Source organism: Mesocricetus auratus, unplaced genomic scaffold (assembly GCF_017639785.1).
Source record: "Mesocricetus auratus isolate SY011 unplaced genomic scaffold, BCM_Maur_2.0 Super-Scaffold_100003, whole genome shotgun sequence".
NCBI lineage: Eukaryota > Metazoa > Chordata > Mammalia > Rodentia > Cricetidae > Mesocricetus > Mesocricetus auratus.
Genome location: NW_024429188.1, coordinates 25419997 through 25433059, shown reverse-complemented (window position 1 = coordinate 25433059; position 13063 = coordinate 25419997). Strand labels below are relative to the sequence as shown.

At 40.4% G+C, this 13063-nt stretch overlaps 2 protein-coding genes across 5 annotated transcripts in view; one reads left to right on the top strand and one right to left on the bottom strand.

Annotated features, from left to right (window-relative positions):
* Positions 1-4227: 4227 nt before the first annotated feature.
* Sat1 (spermidine/spermine N1-acetyltransferase 1) lies at positions 4228-7308 on the bottom strand. 3 transcript variants are annotated; one of them, NM_001281591.1, is given in 6 exon segments: positions 4228-4754; positions 5008-5048; positions 5143-5244; positions 6662-6745; positions 6856-6907; positions 7123-7308. In NM_001281591.1, coding segments are annotated over 6 exon segments (516 nt in total). In that variant the 5' UTR covers positions 7189-7308; the 3' UTR covers positions 4228-4583.
* A 17-nt stretch (positions 7309-7325) lies between these two features.
* Positions 7326-13063, top strand: part of Acot9 (acyl-CoA thioesterase 9) — a 66899-nt gene continuing 61161 nt past the window's right edge. Inside the window, exon 1 of one of the 2 annotated variants that reach the window (XM_040744156.1) lies at positions 7326-7444. The gene's annotated coding sequence lies outside the window, so the exon portion shown is untranslated. Of the gene's footprint in view, positions 7445-7491; positions 7615-13063 lie in introns of those variants that run through there. The other variant, XM_040744155.1, reaches the window with a different exon arrangement.

The window sequence follows — 13063 nt, the reverse complement described above, 5'->3', positions numbered from 1 at the left end:
TGCCACAATGCACAGGAAGAGATAATGAATGAGCAAGAAAACAAGAAGATACTAGTAACACAAATGAGATTCTAGCAAACACACTGCCTGCAACTCAGAGTGAGAGAGAGAGAGAGAGAGAAACAGAGAAAGAAGGAGAGGAAGGGAGAAAAAGAAGGGAGGGAGGGGAAGGGGAGAGGAAGACAGATCGAGAGGTTTGGTTAAGGAGAGGAAGGGGAGGCCTGCTCCTGTAAGGGATGAAGATGGTTCTCTCCTAGAAAAAGATCATGGTTGGTTTCCAGAGCATAACAAGCCCCATCAGTCACTGCTTGCCTTGAGGAACAGTAATTAAGTATCCTGTATTTTAAACCCTGTTGGAAGTCAGTTGAAAGGAAGGGATAAGACTAAGTCTAGAGTATTCGTGAATCATAAGATCAGATCTCTTCTGAGTTATCTCTTGAAGTTCTATGAAACTGGCTCTACTTTCAACTCTTAGAACACTTCATGAAATCTAAATATAATGACCTCAGACATTTTTTCCTTTTATGCGACAGGGTTTCTTTGTGTAATTTTGCCTGTGTTGGAATTTATTCTGTACACCAGGCTGGCCTTGATATCACAGAGATTTACTTGCCTCTGCCTCCCAACTGTTGGGATTAAAGGCCTGTGCCACCACACCCAGTTACTCTATTTCCTTTTTCCCTTTTCTATTCTCTCCCAAGCCTGCATATATTTTTAAACACACTGTAAACCCTTTAGAGAGTTTTCTTCATCTGTATCTATCTTTACTCTAAATCTTTCTTTTTCTGTGAGTCTTATCTGCTCATTAACACCACTTGTTTGTTTGGGAAAAGAGCCTGGCGCTTTTCTGGCAAACAGAGCTCACCTGAGAGAACTACTGCTACCAAGAAGCTGTACTTCACTTTGTTCTTTTGTTTTTAGAATCCCTTAAGTTTTTGTCAGGTTCTGCCTGGACTTTCTTACAACCCAGTCTGCCAGTGCCATTTTGTTACATATTGTTCTTCCTGCCATCCAGGTTCCACAGCCGCCTTGCCCCAAACGAACACTCAGAGACTTATATTAATTATAATATTCTTGGACAATGACTAGGGCTTCTATTGGCTAGCTCTGTCTTAAGTATTGACCTGTGACAACTAAGCTATGTATTTCCATGTGGTCTTGGCTTACTGGAGAATGCCAGACCTGCAACTCCTTTCCCTGATACATTGGGACTGTTCTGGCAGGTTCTCTTGCCTACCTTTCCCAGACTTCTCCTCTCCTAGTCCTGCCTATCTTACTGCCTCATTGGCCATTGGTCCAACAGTGTTTTATTCATCAAACAATAAGACAACATATATACAGAAGGACTTCCCCCATCAGATTCTGGTTCAAATAATGAGAAACCATGGCTCTGTTGTCAGTCTTGTAATTTGATCAGTAGTAAGAGGCTCCATGGCTAGCTATTCAGAAACAGATTCAGTATACTTCTCGCTTTAATAGTATGAAAAATTATGAGTTTTGGTACACCTTTGAGTACACCATAAATGGAGCAAATAAAAGCTATTTACAAAAAAAAGTAAACACCAAAATATCTTGATGTGATAATTGGAAAGTCCTTAGCCCTCAGATACTATCCCTTTCAAATGATGGTGTTGGGCATAATATTTAGTAGAGATAATTTGAAAGCAATCTTGTTTTAAGGTTCATTTTTATTTTATGTGTTTGAATATCTTACCTGTGTGTATGTCTGTGTACCATGTGAATGCAGTACCCACATTGACCAGAAGGGAGCACCAGATCCTCTAGAACTAGAGATACAGATGTTTGTGAGACACCATGTAGATGCTGAGAATTGAAATCTGGTTCTCCATAAGTGCAGCCAGAGCTCTTAATCCCTTAGCTCTCTCTCTAGTCATCACCCTCCCCCCTTTTTGTTTTTGTTTCTTTTTTTTTTTTTTGAGACAAGTTCTCATATGACCCAGGCTGGCCTCAAACTCACTGTGTAGACAAGGATGACCTTCAAGTCATGATCCTCTTGCCTCTGCCTTGAAAGTGCTAGGATTACAAGTAAGCACCAACACATTCATCTTAAGGTTATCTTTTTTTTTGAGACAGGGTTTCTCTGTGTAGCTTTGGAGCCTGTCCTGGCACTCGCTCTGCAGATGAGGCTGGCCTCTGCCTTCTGAGTGTTCAAATTAAAGGCATGCACCACCCCCATCTGGCTTATCTCATTATTTTAATAAAAGTTCTCATACTATAGCCCCTGCTGGCCTTGAACTCCTTTCTCAGTCTCTTCAGTGCTGGGAGTACAGTCATGAATACTAGGTGCTATGTAAAGTTTTCTTTACAGGGTATTTTTAACACAGACTCGCCTTTCATTTTCTTTTAGGATTATCATGGCTTGTTGTTTCTTTGTATATAATTTTCTCATAACCTGTTTTTATTTTATCCACATACTGACTTTAAGCCTTACATATATCAATTGCTCTCTTTTTCTTTCTTTCTTTCCTTTGCTTTTCTTCTTTTTTTGGCAGGGTGAGTTGTTTCAAGACAAAGTTTCTCATTCTGGCTGTCCTGGAATTCACTTTGTAGACTAGGCTGACCTCGAACTCACAGAGATCTGCCTACTTCCAGAGTGCTAGGGCATGTGCCACCAGTACTCAGCATAAATTTCTTTTTTGAGACAGGCTTTACTATGCTGAGAAAGTTGGCCTCAGACTCACGGGAGGAAAGTGATCCTTCTGCCCCTCTCTGTCAAGCAATTGAGATTACAGGCATGTGTTCCTGTGCCCAAGTGGTTTCTGTTATTGTTGTTTGATTTGTTGGCCTGATTTTGAGACAAAGTCTCTTTGTATAGGCCAGACAAGCCTCAAACTTGAGCCCTTGCCTCAGCCTCCCTAGGTGTACTCTGCCTGGCTCTGTAGCTGTTTGGAAGAAGTACTACTACAATAAAGTTGAATATTAAGTGGCCTGATGGGGGTCTGAGTTTCTAGATTTTTACTTTTAAGGGATTCCTCTAAAGTGTGAACCAACATTTCACAAGTGCTTCTGTCTTTCCAACACTATGTCTTTAAGGTGTGAAGACAAAAGATTAGATTGTAACTCACCGGGTTAATTTATTCATATATTTAACCAGTCAGCATGTAGTTGTTTTCCTCTAAGCAGCCCAGTTTCCAAAACACAACCTTCAAGATATCTTCCTTCTTCACAAGGCTCTTTGTATTCAGTTAGCCTTTGATTTTTGCCAGAAATTCTGTTACTTGCCATATGAGCAAGACCCTGACTTAGGATTCACTCTGTATGCTGGTTTTCATGACATGCTGAGCCACCAATAAACCCCAAAGCATTAAATGAAATGCACAATCACAATTTTCTGTATGACTGCCTTCTAATCTAGAACTGGGTAAAAGAAACTGAACCATAGGGATAAGGAACCAAATCTGTTTCCACGGAAGAGTCCAGGATTTCCTACTGCTTTGCAGGTATCCTATCATTGCTTTTGGAAAACACTAATCTTGAACACTTGCTTTCAGTGATTCTTAACAATGGTCATTTTATAATCATGCAAATTAGTGGGTTTGGGAATGCAGGTCAACATAATGAGTAATTAAAGTTCACAGATCTAAGAAAACTGTCTTTTTCTTTGCTATTTAAAGGCCCCTTTTCAGTTCCTGAGAAAAGTATTTGCTTGCTTCTCCCTAGTGATTTGAAAGACTCCTATTGTGTCTTTACTGTAGAATGACATTATGTTAACACAGTACCGCAATCTCACTCTGCATATGATTCCAATTCATGTGATTTGCTTGAAACAAACTTGTTTACAACCATTTAAAGTTGCAATATTCTTGCTTAAAAACAGCCTTTTGCTCCTGCTTGATTAACACAATGGCCCACTTAAATTGTACTTCAAAATGTATTTTGTGTGGGATGAGGTCATGGGGAAAAGATTTTTTCTTGATTTTCAGTGTTTCATAAACCCACCTTCACATTTTACTTGTACAACAATGAACTTATTCATTATGTGAATTACTCAGTTTCTTTCTTTCCTTCCCAATCCATTTTCCCCACCCCTTTCTTTATTTTGTGGCACCAGAGATGAAACCCAGGATATTGCAAACACCAGGCAACCTCTACCATTGATGCTCACCAGCTCCTGAGAATTGTTGGTGGGGTATTTTGATTTTACATATTATTTTAGTTACAAGAAAAATGAGTAAGCCGGGACTAATAAAAATTCTTATGCTGGATAATTAAATCAAAGAGTAATTTATTAAAAAAGGATCAAAACAGAAACTCTAAGTACCAGTGTGTACATTGTACACATTTAAATGACTCACAAGAATGAAGTTTTGTTTTTCATATATAGTAAGATCATATCACCTTGTTGTTCACTGAAAGATGTTCGAGAATTCTGCCTCGAAACCACATACATGAGTGCCATTTTAAACAGACTGCATTTCAAACATGCAACAACGCCACTGGTAATAAAGCTTTGGAATGGGTGCTCATTCGACTATTTCACTACAAACAAGATAGAGAGCAAGATAAGTTGAGAATGTATTCTAAAGTATAATGGAGGTTGTCACCATCTACACCAGCACTCCTCACTCCTCTGCTGCCATTTTTAGCAGGTACTCTTTGTCAATCTTGAAGAGCCTCCATCCCTCTTCACTGGACAGGTCAGAAGCACCTCTTCGTTTGTAGAAGTTGATAGATGGTTCATTCCATTCTGCTACCAAGAAGTGCATACTGCTGCAACGACACTTCATGGCAACCTAGTACAAGAGAGAAAACATAAGCCCAGTGACATTTCACTTGCTTGCCAAGACCCAATTTTGATTCATTCGTTACAATAACCCAATAACTCTTGCAAATTTGGAAGCCTAAATGCAAGAGAGCTGGGTATGTGTGATGGGTCACAACTATAATCCCAGCACTAGGGTGGTGGAGAAAAGTTTGAGGCCAGCCAGGGCTACATATGAATACCAGGCCAGCCTGGGGTATACAGTGAAATGCTGGTGAACATACCTGGCTTAGATTCTTCAAAATTTCTGATCCTATACCAAACCCTAAAAGAAAGCAATACAATTTAGCTTAGTAATTTTAAGGCCAAAGAGCTCTGATTTCTCTTTTAACTGCCTCCAATCCCAAATTAAACTATACCTCTGTAATCACTCATCACAAAGAAGTCTTCAAGATACAGTAATTTGCCAATCCATGGGTCATAGGTAAAATAGTACATGGCGAAACCAACAATGCTGTGTCCTGTAATAAGAGTATCCCATGAGATACAGAGAAGAAAAACAAAGCATTCAAGCTGTATTGGCAGAACCAGAAGCCTATCATAGATTTTAAGAAAATATACATTCATGCATCATAGAAACAAGTAGCCATGAACCAGACTGCCTCTTATGTTTACGCTAGTACAGTACAGACCGATGATGGACGATCTCTCTGGTCTCAGACATGTATTTGCAAAAAGCACACATTAGAGCTAGCTGAAGCTAGGCTACACCTGTGGACTGACTAGTCTGCAGTCTGCTGGACTCACACTCAGGAAGTAAGCACACTTTTCATTACTTGCCAGAGCAAAATTGCCATGAACTTAAAGTAAACACACACACTATTCACATCCTGATGACATACTGGTATGTCGGCTTGGCAAAAGTTGGGTTTACACAGCAGTTTAGAAGAGGAAATATTTGTAGTTTACCAACTCTTGCTTCCTTAAGGTCAGAACACCAGGGCAAAAGTACAACGTTTACTTTCAGAACTTGTCTTCCCACGCATAAATTTTCAATTTATTTTCCCCAGTCTTTAAAGCAGGAGAAGTGGCAGTAACAAGAAACGGGTGTTACGTAACACCCACGTACTTCTAAAAGCCAACTCATCCCTTGGGTGTTCTGATTACCTTCTAGTCTCGGGAACAGACGTCAGAAGAAAACTGAAGCAATCATCCACCCAAACAACTTCCCCTTTTAGCCCTCTTCTGACCAGTCAACAAGGGTCAGCAAAAAAGAAATACACAAATAAAAATAAAAACAGTTCAAAAGTGACTCCCTCAAAACGAGTGCCAACTCAATTCCAAATGGAGGCAATGGTTGCAAATTAAACTTTCTAGCCATTTTCTATTTCTTTGCAAACAGACAGGAAGCGAATATAAGTTTCTGATCTACCATGTTTTAAGTGTGCGATAATAGGACCTTACCTCATTTATCATGATCATCTACTTTATTGTGTAAAGGATCTTTTAGTTACCTCCCCGCCCATCCATGTACACAGAAGGGCCATGTACATGGCGAAGCTAGAGACTGTAACCTGAGGATTGGGACAAATTAAAGAAAAAAATGTGATTTAACACAATTACAAAAATAGGTTAGGTTAGGGTCAAACAAAAACCATTTTTATGAAACTGAATTACAACAAATGACATTATACCTAACTCTTCCGGGTTTCCACAGCACTCTGATACTTGCTCAAACAGCTCTCTTAACCCGCCCTATTATAATGTACTGCGCATACATTTTCTTCTTCCTCAGTCATTTGCACACTGGCTGGCTGTTATTTCTGACCAGCTTCTCAGTAACTTCTGCCCCTGTAGTCACGGGTTCTGCACAGTAGACTCTACGGTTTTGATACAATACTCGTTCTCTCTGGCTTCTAGCCAGGGAGAAGGGGTTACCTTCAGGGGTCCAATGCTCTTTAGGCACTTCCGCAATCAGGCAGTGGTAGAAGGGGTGTTCTCCAAAACCATCCTCTAGGAGATCTGTAAAATGAGCAGGAGGACACAGTATTGACTTTTGTAGGTGTCAGATAACAGCTTGGTTCCTCCCTGCTGCCCCCCCACGCCACCCCACCCCGCCACGACTTCGTTACCTTTCTCAGTTAACATTACTTGATCTTCCATGTATTCATATTTAGCCAGTTCCTGGGAATGATACATATAAAAGAAAGGACAATGAAAGTCCTGTCCTGCCCTGCCAGCTCACAGAAGGGGAAATGGGGTAGGAGGGGTTAGGGTTGGCGGGCTGAGAAAAGGGAATTCCTGACAGGCAACATCTCAGAACCGAAGATGTGAACTCCCCGGGGGAAACGGAGCCTCCCCTCCCCTCCGCCCTAAGGAGAGCCGGGACTTTTCCCTACCTTGATCAGTCGCAGGATGTCACTGCAGTCAGAGGCAGTGGCTGGACGGATCTTGAATTTAGCCATTTTCGTCTTTTGCTTTTTTTCCCTTTGCGCACCAAGCCCCTGTACTTGAACAGCAGGAGGAGGTGGTTCCTCATTCGTCTCCCGGGAGCGTCCTCTTCTCAGTCAGGCTGGCACCATGACCCGGCGAACCTCAGTATAAGACAGAAAACTGGCAGACTCGCTTTGGGAAGCTGCGCAGCTAAGTTGGGGCAAGACCTTGCCTTTTAAGTCCGCTGGAGCTCCTCCTCGGGACCTGGAGATGGAGAGATCACAACCAGTAAGGCTGCGAGCCCGCGGGAGCACCGCCCTCTTCCGGGCTCTCTCGTGACCCTGAAACCTATGGCGCAAACCGGGAGGGCGGGACAGGGCGAGGTGCGCCACTGCGATCTGTGGCCTGGCCTTGCGTCCTCTAGCGGTGCCTCGGGGATCCTTCCAGGAAGCCTATGAGTGAGTGCCCGAATGTGCCCTAGTAACCTCTGTAAATAGAAAATGCAGATTTCCCTTGTGTTCCCCCCCCCCCCCCCGACATTGCTGAGAAAAGCAAACTCAGAAAGCCTGGCTTTGGAGGATGACAGAAAGATTAGACTAGTCATTCTCAAAGTGTGGTCGGGAGGTGTGATTTTTCCCTTTCCCCTTTTGTTGTAATTTTCCACAGGCAGTTCATTACTATGTGGTGATGCCATCGTTTTCATGACTAAAGGAATGTGTGTGTCTTTGCATTTTTCTTTTGTTTTTGAGACAGGGTCTCTCTGTGTTGCCTTGGCTGTCCTGAAACTCTCTATGTACAACAAGTTATCCTAGAATTCACAGATGACAGAGTTCTGCCTGCTTCTGCCTCCCCAGTGTGAGGATTAAAGGCATGCACCACCATGCCCTGATCTTCTTGTATTTTCTCGAATTCCCTAAGATCAATTCTTAGGATTCCCCAGTTTCTTTCCTTCTAGTTCGGTAGTTTTCAAACTGTGGGTCACAATCCTTGCAGATTGAACCATCCTTTTACAAGGGTCACCTAAGAACGTAGTATTTACATTACGATTCATAACAGTAGCAAAATTACAGTTATGAAGTATCAATGATATAATTTTATGTCTGTGGGACACCACACATGAAAAACTGTATTAAAATGTCATAGCGTTAAGAAGGTTGGGAACCACTGTTCCAATGGCTAGATTTAAAGTATTTTCTTTTTACTCCCCCCTCCTTATTTCCTTCTTATACCTCCTGTGGACTTTCCTTCTGACTGAGCGGATACTTCCTAATTTCTTTTAATGAAGTTTTGTTTTTGTAAAAATATCTCGGTTTTGCATATTGTGTATGTCAGTTTACACTATTGAAGGATTTATGTCACTGCTTATAGATTTTGATGTTTGGAAGTTTTCTTTCAGCACGCTAATATCTAACAATTTCTTGCCTTTCCTTGCTGTTGTAACCCTTACTTGCTCCAGTCCATGTGTTTCTTTTGTTTCCTTTAAATTTTTATTTTGAAATAATTATAAACTTACTGAATGTGTGTTGGTATCATTACTATAATAACTACAAGAATTTGTGCCTCTTTGTTACATTTTCTAGGCTTTTCAGAGGTAAGCTCCTTGGAGTCACTAAATTTTAGATGTCCAGAGATCAAAATGTTTGGGGGAAGTTAGGTTTGCATATTCCTGGATCATGCCTACTAGAATAAGCATCCAAGTCTCTGAAAATGACTCTTCTTTTGCTATGGACTTTCCTGGACAGACCCTTCCATGGCCTTGCCTGGGTTCCATAATAATCAGAGGATTTTTTTCTTTGTAATGAGAGAAAACATCAGAAGTTGTCCACAGCCTGTGAGGTGTTGAACTGTTACCACATGGCCACTCCTAACATTTAGTAAGTGACTTTGACTTTATTAACTAGTAACATCCTGTATGTAGAAATGAAATCTGAAAGACATTTTCTGTTACCCCTCCCACTCTCCCATGACTCAGTGCATCAATGAGTCACCGTGAGAGCTTATGCAATGTTTTTTTCAAAGAGCTTTAAAAATAGCACCCATTCTACCTGAGTTAATGCCAGTTGTGACTTTCCTCACATGAATGACCATACGCTTCCCTCCTTTGCTTCTGTTTAGAATGCTGGAGCACGTACAGGAATTTCGTTATATATTTACTGCTAGCAATACATTAGATTTCTGTGACTCAGAATCAAGAATAGCTTCCTCCTGAAGCAAACTTTTCCATTTTGGTTGACAGTATATTAGAATAGTGATTGAACCTGGCATTTAGCAAACTTTTATTTGGTTAATGAGTCAACATTTCAACTTGTTGAATCTTATATGAGGTACTTGGGGATTATAAAAGATCACCCGGTATTATAATCCATTCTAAAGGTGCACAGTTTACTTTTAAAGATGTGTTTGTAGTTTACTATAGCGGATTTGAATCTTTATGAGAAAGGGGATTCCTATCACTGAGACTGAAAGTAGGAGGAATGAAAATGGCCAAAGTAGTGTTTTTTGTTCCTTGTCTCATTTCAAGGTTCCACAAAATTCAATGCCCCAAAGATTTTTAGGATATTTTATGTGGACCATGACCCCCAAGAAGTCAATTATTTGAAGACAGGTTGTCTTAAGCCATTCCTTTTGTATTGATTATCTGTTACCACATAGAAAATCACTGCACATTCAGTTGCTTAAAATAAGACACATTTATTATTGGAGAATGTATAGTTCAAGAGTCCAGGCATGGCCGCACTGAATATTTTGCTTATTGTGTCAGCCAAGCTGTCTTTCTATATGGAACAGTCCAAGTCCAAGTTCACTCAAATTATTGAACTTAGCAGTGTCCTTCTCTGGGTTAAAAAGATTTATTTTCTTTTTAATTAGGTGTATGCCTTTGGGTTTGAGTGCGTCTATATTTCAATGTGATTGCGGTGCCTGAAAAAGCCAGAAGGAATCAGATGCCGTAGACAAGTGGTTTTCAACCAGTAGGTCATGGCTTCTTTGGACCATATATCATATATTTATATTACAAGTCATAAAAGTAGTAAAATTATAGTTATGAAATGAAAATAATTTTATAGATGGGGGTCACCACAATATGAGGAACTGTGTTTAAGGGTCGTAGCATTAGGAAGGTTGAGAACCACTGCCATAGAGCTAGAGTTATAGGTGGCTGTGGTCTGCCTGAGGTGGGTGCTGGGATCAGAACTCAGGTTTTCTGAAAAAGGAACAAGTACTATTAACTACTAAGCCATCTCATCAAGTCCCACAGTATTCATTTCTTGATTGAAGGCCTTGGCTTCTTGCTGCCTGTTAGCTGGAATCTGCCCTCAGCTCTTACAAGTTGATTACAGCTTCTAGAGAGAGCCTGTGTTTCCTTTGCCATATGGTCTTACCCAACATGGCCATTTATAAGCCAGAAAGGTCTCTTGGGTAACTAACTAGACAGTTAAAAAATCTATTTGAGTAAAAACACCCTACATAAAATTCATTATCTTAGACATTTTTAAGTTGAGATTTGAGACAAGGTCTTTCTGTGACCTCCTACCTCAGTCTTCCAAGGGCTGGGATTAAAGTTGTTAACCACCATGATGCCCAGCTTTCTATAAGCTATTTTAGCATATAGTATAAAACCAGATGAAGCACTCCAGAGCTTTCTCATCTTGAAAAACTAACTCTGTAACCAGTAGTAATGGCTCCCCCTTTTCCCTTTACAATCAGCTCCTATTAGACATGTTTTACTTTTCCTTTCCAAGAGTTTGGACTACTTTTAATTGACTACGTAAGTAGAATCACAGTTGTCTCTTTATTTATTTACTTTGCAACTGGCTCATTTTACTTAGCATAATGCCCTCAAGGTTCATCCCTGTTTTAGCACAGGACAGGATTACCTTTCTTTAAAACTGAGTAATATTCCTTCTTGTATAGTCCTGTGTTGTCCAGGCTGATCTCAAACTCATGAGAATCTTCCTGCCTTAGCCTCATGACTATTGGGATCATAAGCCATCACACGTGGCTTTAAATTCTTGATATTTTTAGCCAAGAAGTGAGATTGTTCCATCTAACTTGTTTGGTTTTTAATATTTTGGAGGATTTACCACTGTTTTCCATAGTGGCTGCACAATGTATAGTCCCATCATTGGTGTACAAAGGTTTCTATTGTTCCATATTCTTAGCTACCACTTGACTTTTTTCTAATTGTTTCCTTTTTGATAATAGCTGTCTACAGGTATTAGGGTGCCTGTATTTTCTTCTAATGGACAGGTTGCCTTTTCATTATTGATTGTTTCTGTTACTTGAAGTTTTGTAGTTTGACGTATTACTGTCTCTTTTTTGCTATTATCTGACACATTAGAGTCTTAAATAATGGGCCATAATTGTGAGAATGGCAACTTATCATTCACACCACATTATACTAGTTAAAAGCAAGTCAATCCCAGTCTCATGAAGGGGAGGGGAGCATACAAAGAATTATGGAGTCTACTACTCAATCTATTAGGCCATGTTTTGAAAAGGCCAATACTTAGTTATCTATAAAAGATATTTAGTTGGGCCTAGCACTGTACTTTGAATATGATTTATATCTATCATTTGTTAATGCTAATAAGAAGGTAGAAACAAGGCAGGGGATGTAACTCACTGGTGGAGTGCTTGCCTTGCAAGTATGAAGCCCTAGTCAAAGTCAGAGGCTAGGGAGACCGTTTAGTCATTAAAGTGTTTGCATCGTGAACATGAATACCTGAGCTTGATCCTCACCACTTATGTAAGAGAAAAACTTCACAGGTGGCATGAACTTGTCATCTCAGTGCTGGGGAGGCAGAGACAGAAAAATCCCCAGGACTTACTGCCAGTGAGTCTAGCACAATCAAAGATCCTCAGGTACATTGAGAGAGACTGAAAAGAAGGTGGAGAGTGAGAGGAGAAGACAAATAACACAAACTTTTGCCTGCTCTCCAAACATATGCCTTTCAGGCAAAAAGAATTTGACTGTGAGCTAAAGATTGATACAGCCCTTTCAAGCGAATCTTGGCAGTCTTATAAAGAGGGGCAAAGATACCACACAGACACAGATAGATAACACATGCATTTATGTCGTAATGTAAGGCAGCCTATGGAGTCCCTTGTCAGAACTGTTTGAAATTCCAGCCTCTAAGACTGTGAACTAAATAAGTCTTTTTTTCTTTATAAAGTAGCCTGCCTCCAGTATTCCATTAGCATAATTCCTATTTTCTGGAGACTTTCAATTCAATAACTGAAGCTCTTGAGATTCTAGTTGTGGTGCAAAGGGATTCAGCCTCCTAGATGAAAACAACAGGTGTAATTAAAACTATGGTGCAGGACAGTTTGTAACCCAGCCAGTGTGACTTATCTCCCGTCTGATCATGCCTCCTGATGTAATGTCCTAAGGGTAAATTATTGCTCATCCATCAACTCGAGATCAAGGCTCTAAGTCCTCATAAATATGGAGGAGATCTGAACAGTGCAATCAACCTCCTTAGGCCTCCTAAAATATCAGCACTTTGAATCTGGATATGGAAGTTACCCAATAAGAAGATCATAGAAAATAATTGCCTATTAGTACTCAAAGAGTAAGACACCCCCACTTTTCCCTGTGGCCGCGGGGTACGTGTAACAGATTTCAAAGTTCAGGATCCAGCTTAACCGTCTTTGTACCATTTGCAAACTGGCAATTAAGTGTTAAGAGAGAATTCAGGAAAACAGAGGATACTTCAAAGAGGGAACTGCAAGAGAGTAAACTCCACCTAAGAAGCCTCAATTTTGTCTAAGCTACAAGGAGAAGCCTTATGTTTTGCTCTGGTGTTTGGCAGAGGCTACTGGCTAGCACAAAGTTATTGCCTGAGAAATTATTCAGGAAGTAGAACACTTGGATGTGAGTAGTTTCTCATGGAAGAATGATAGAGT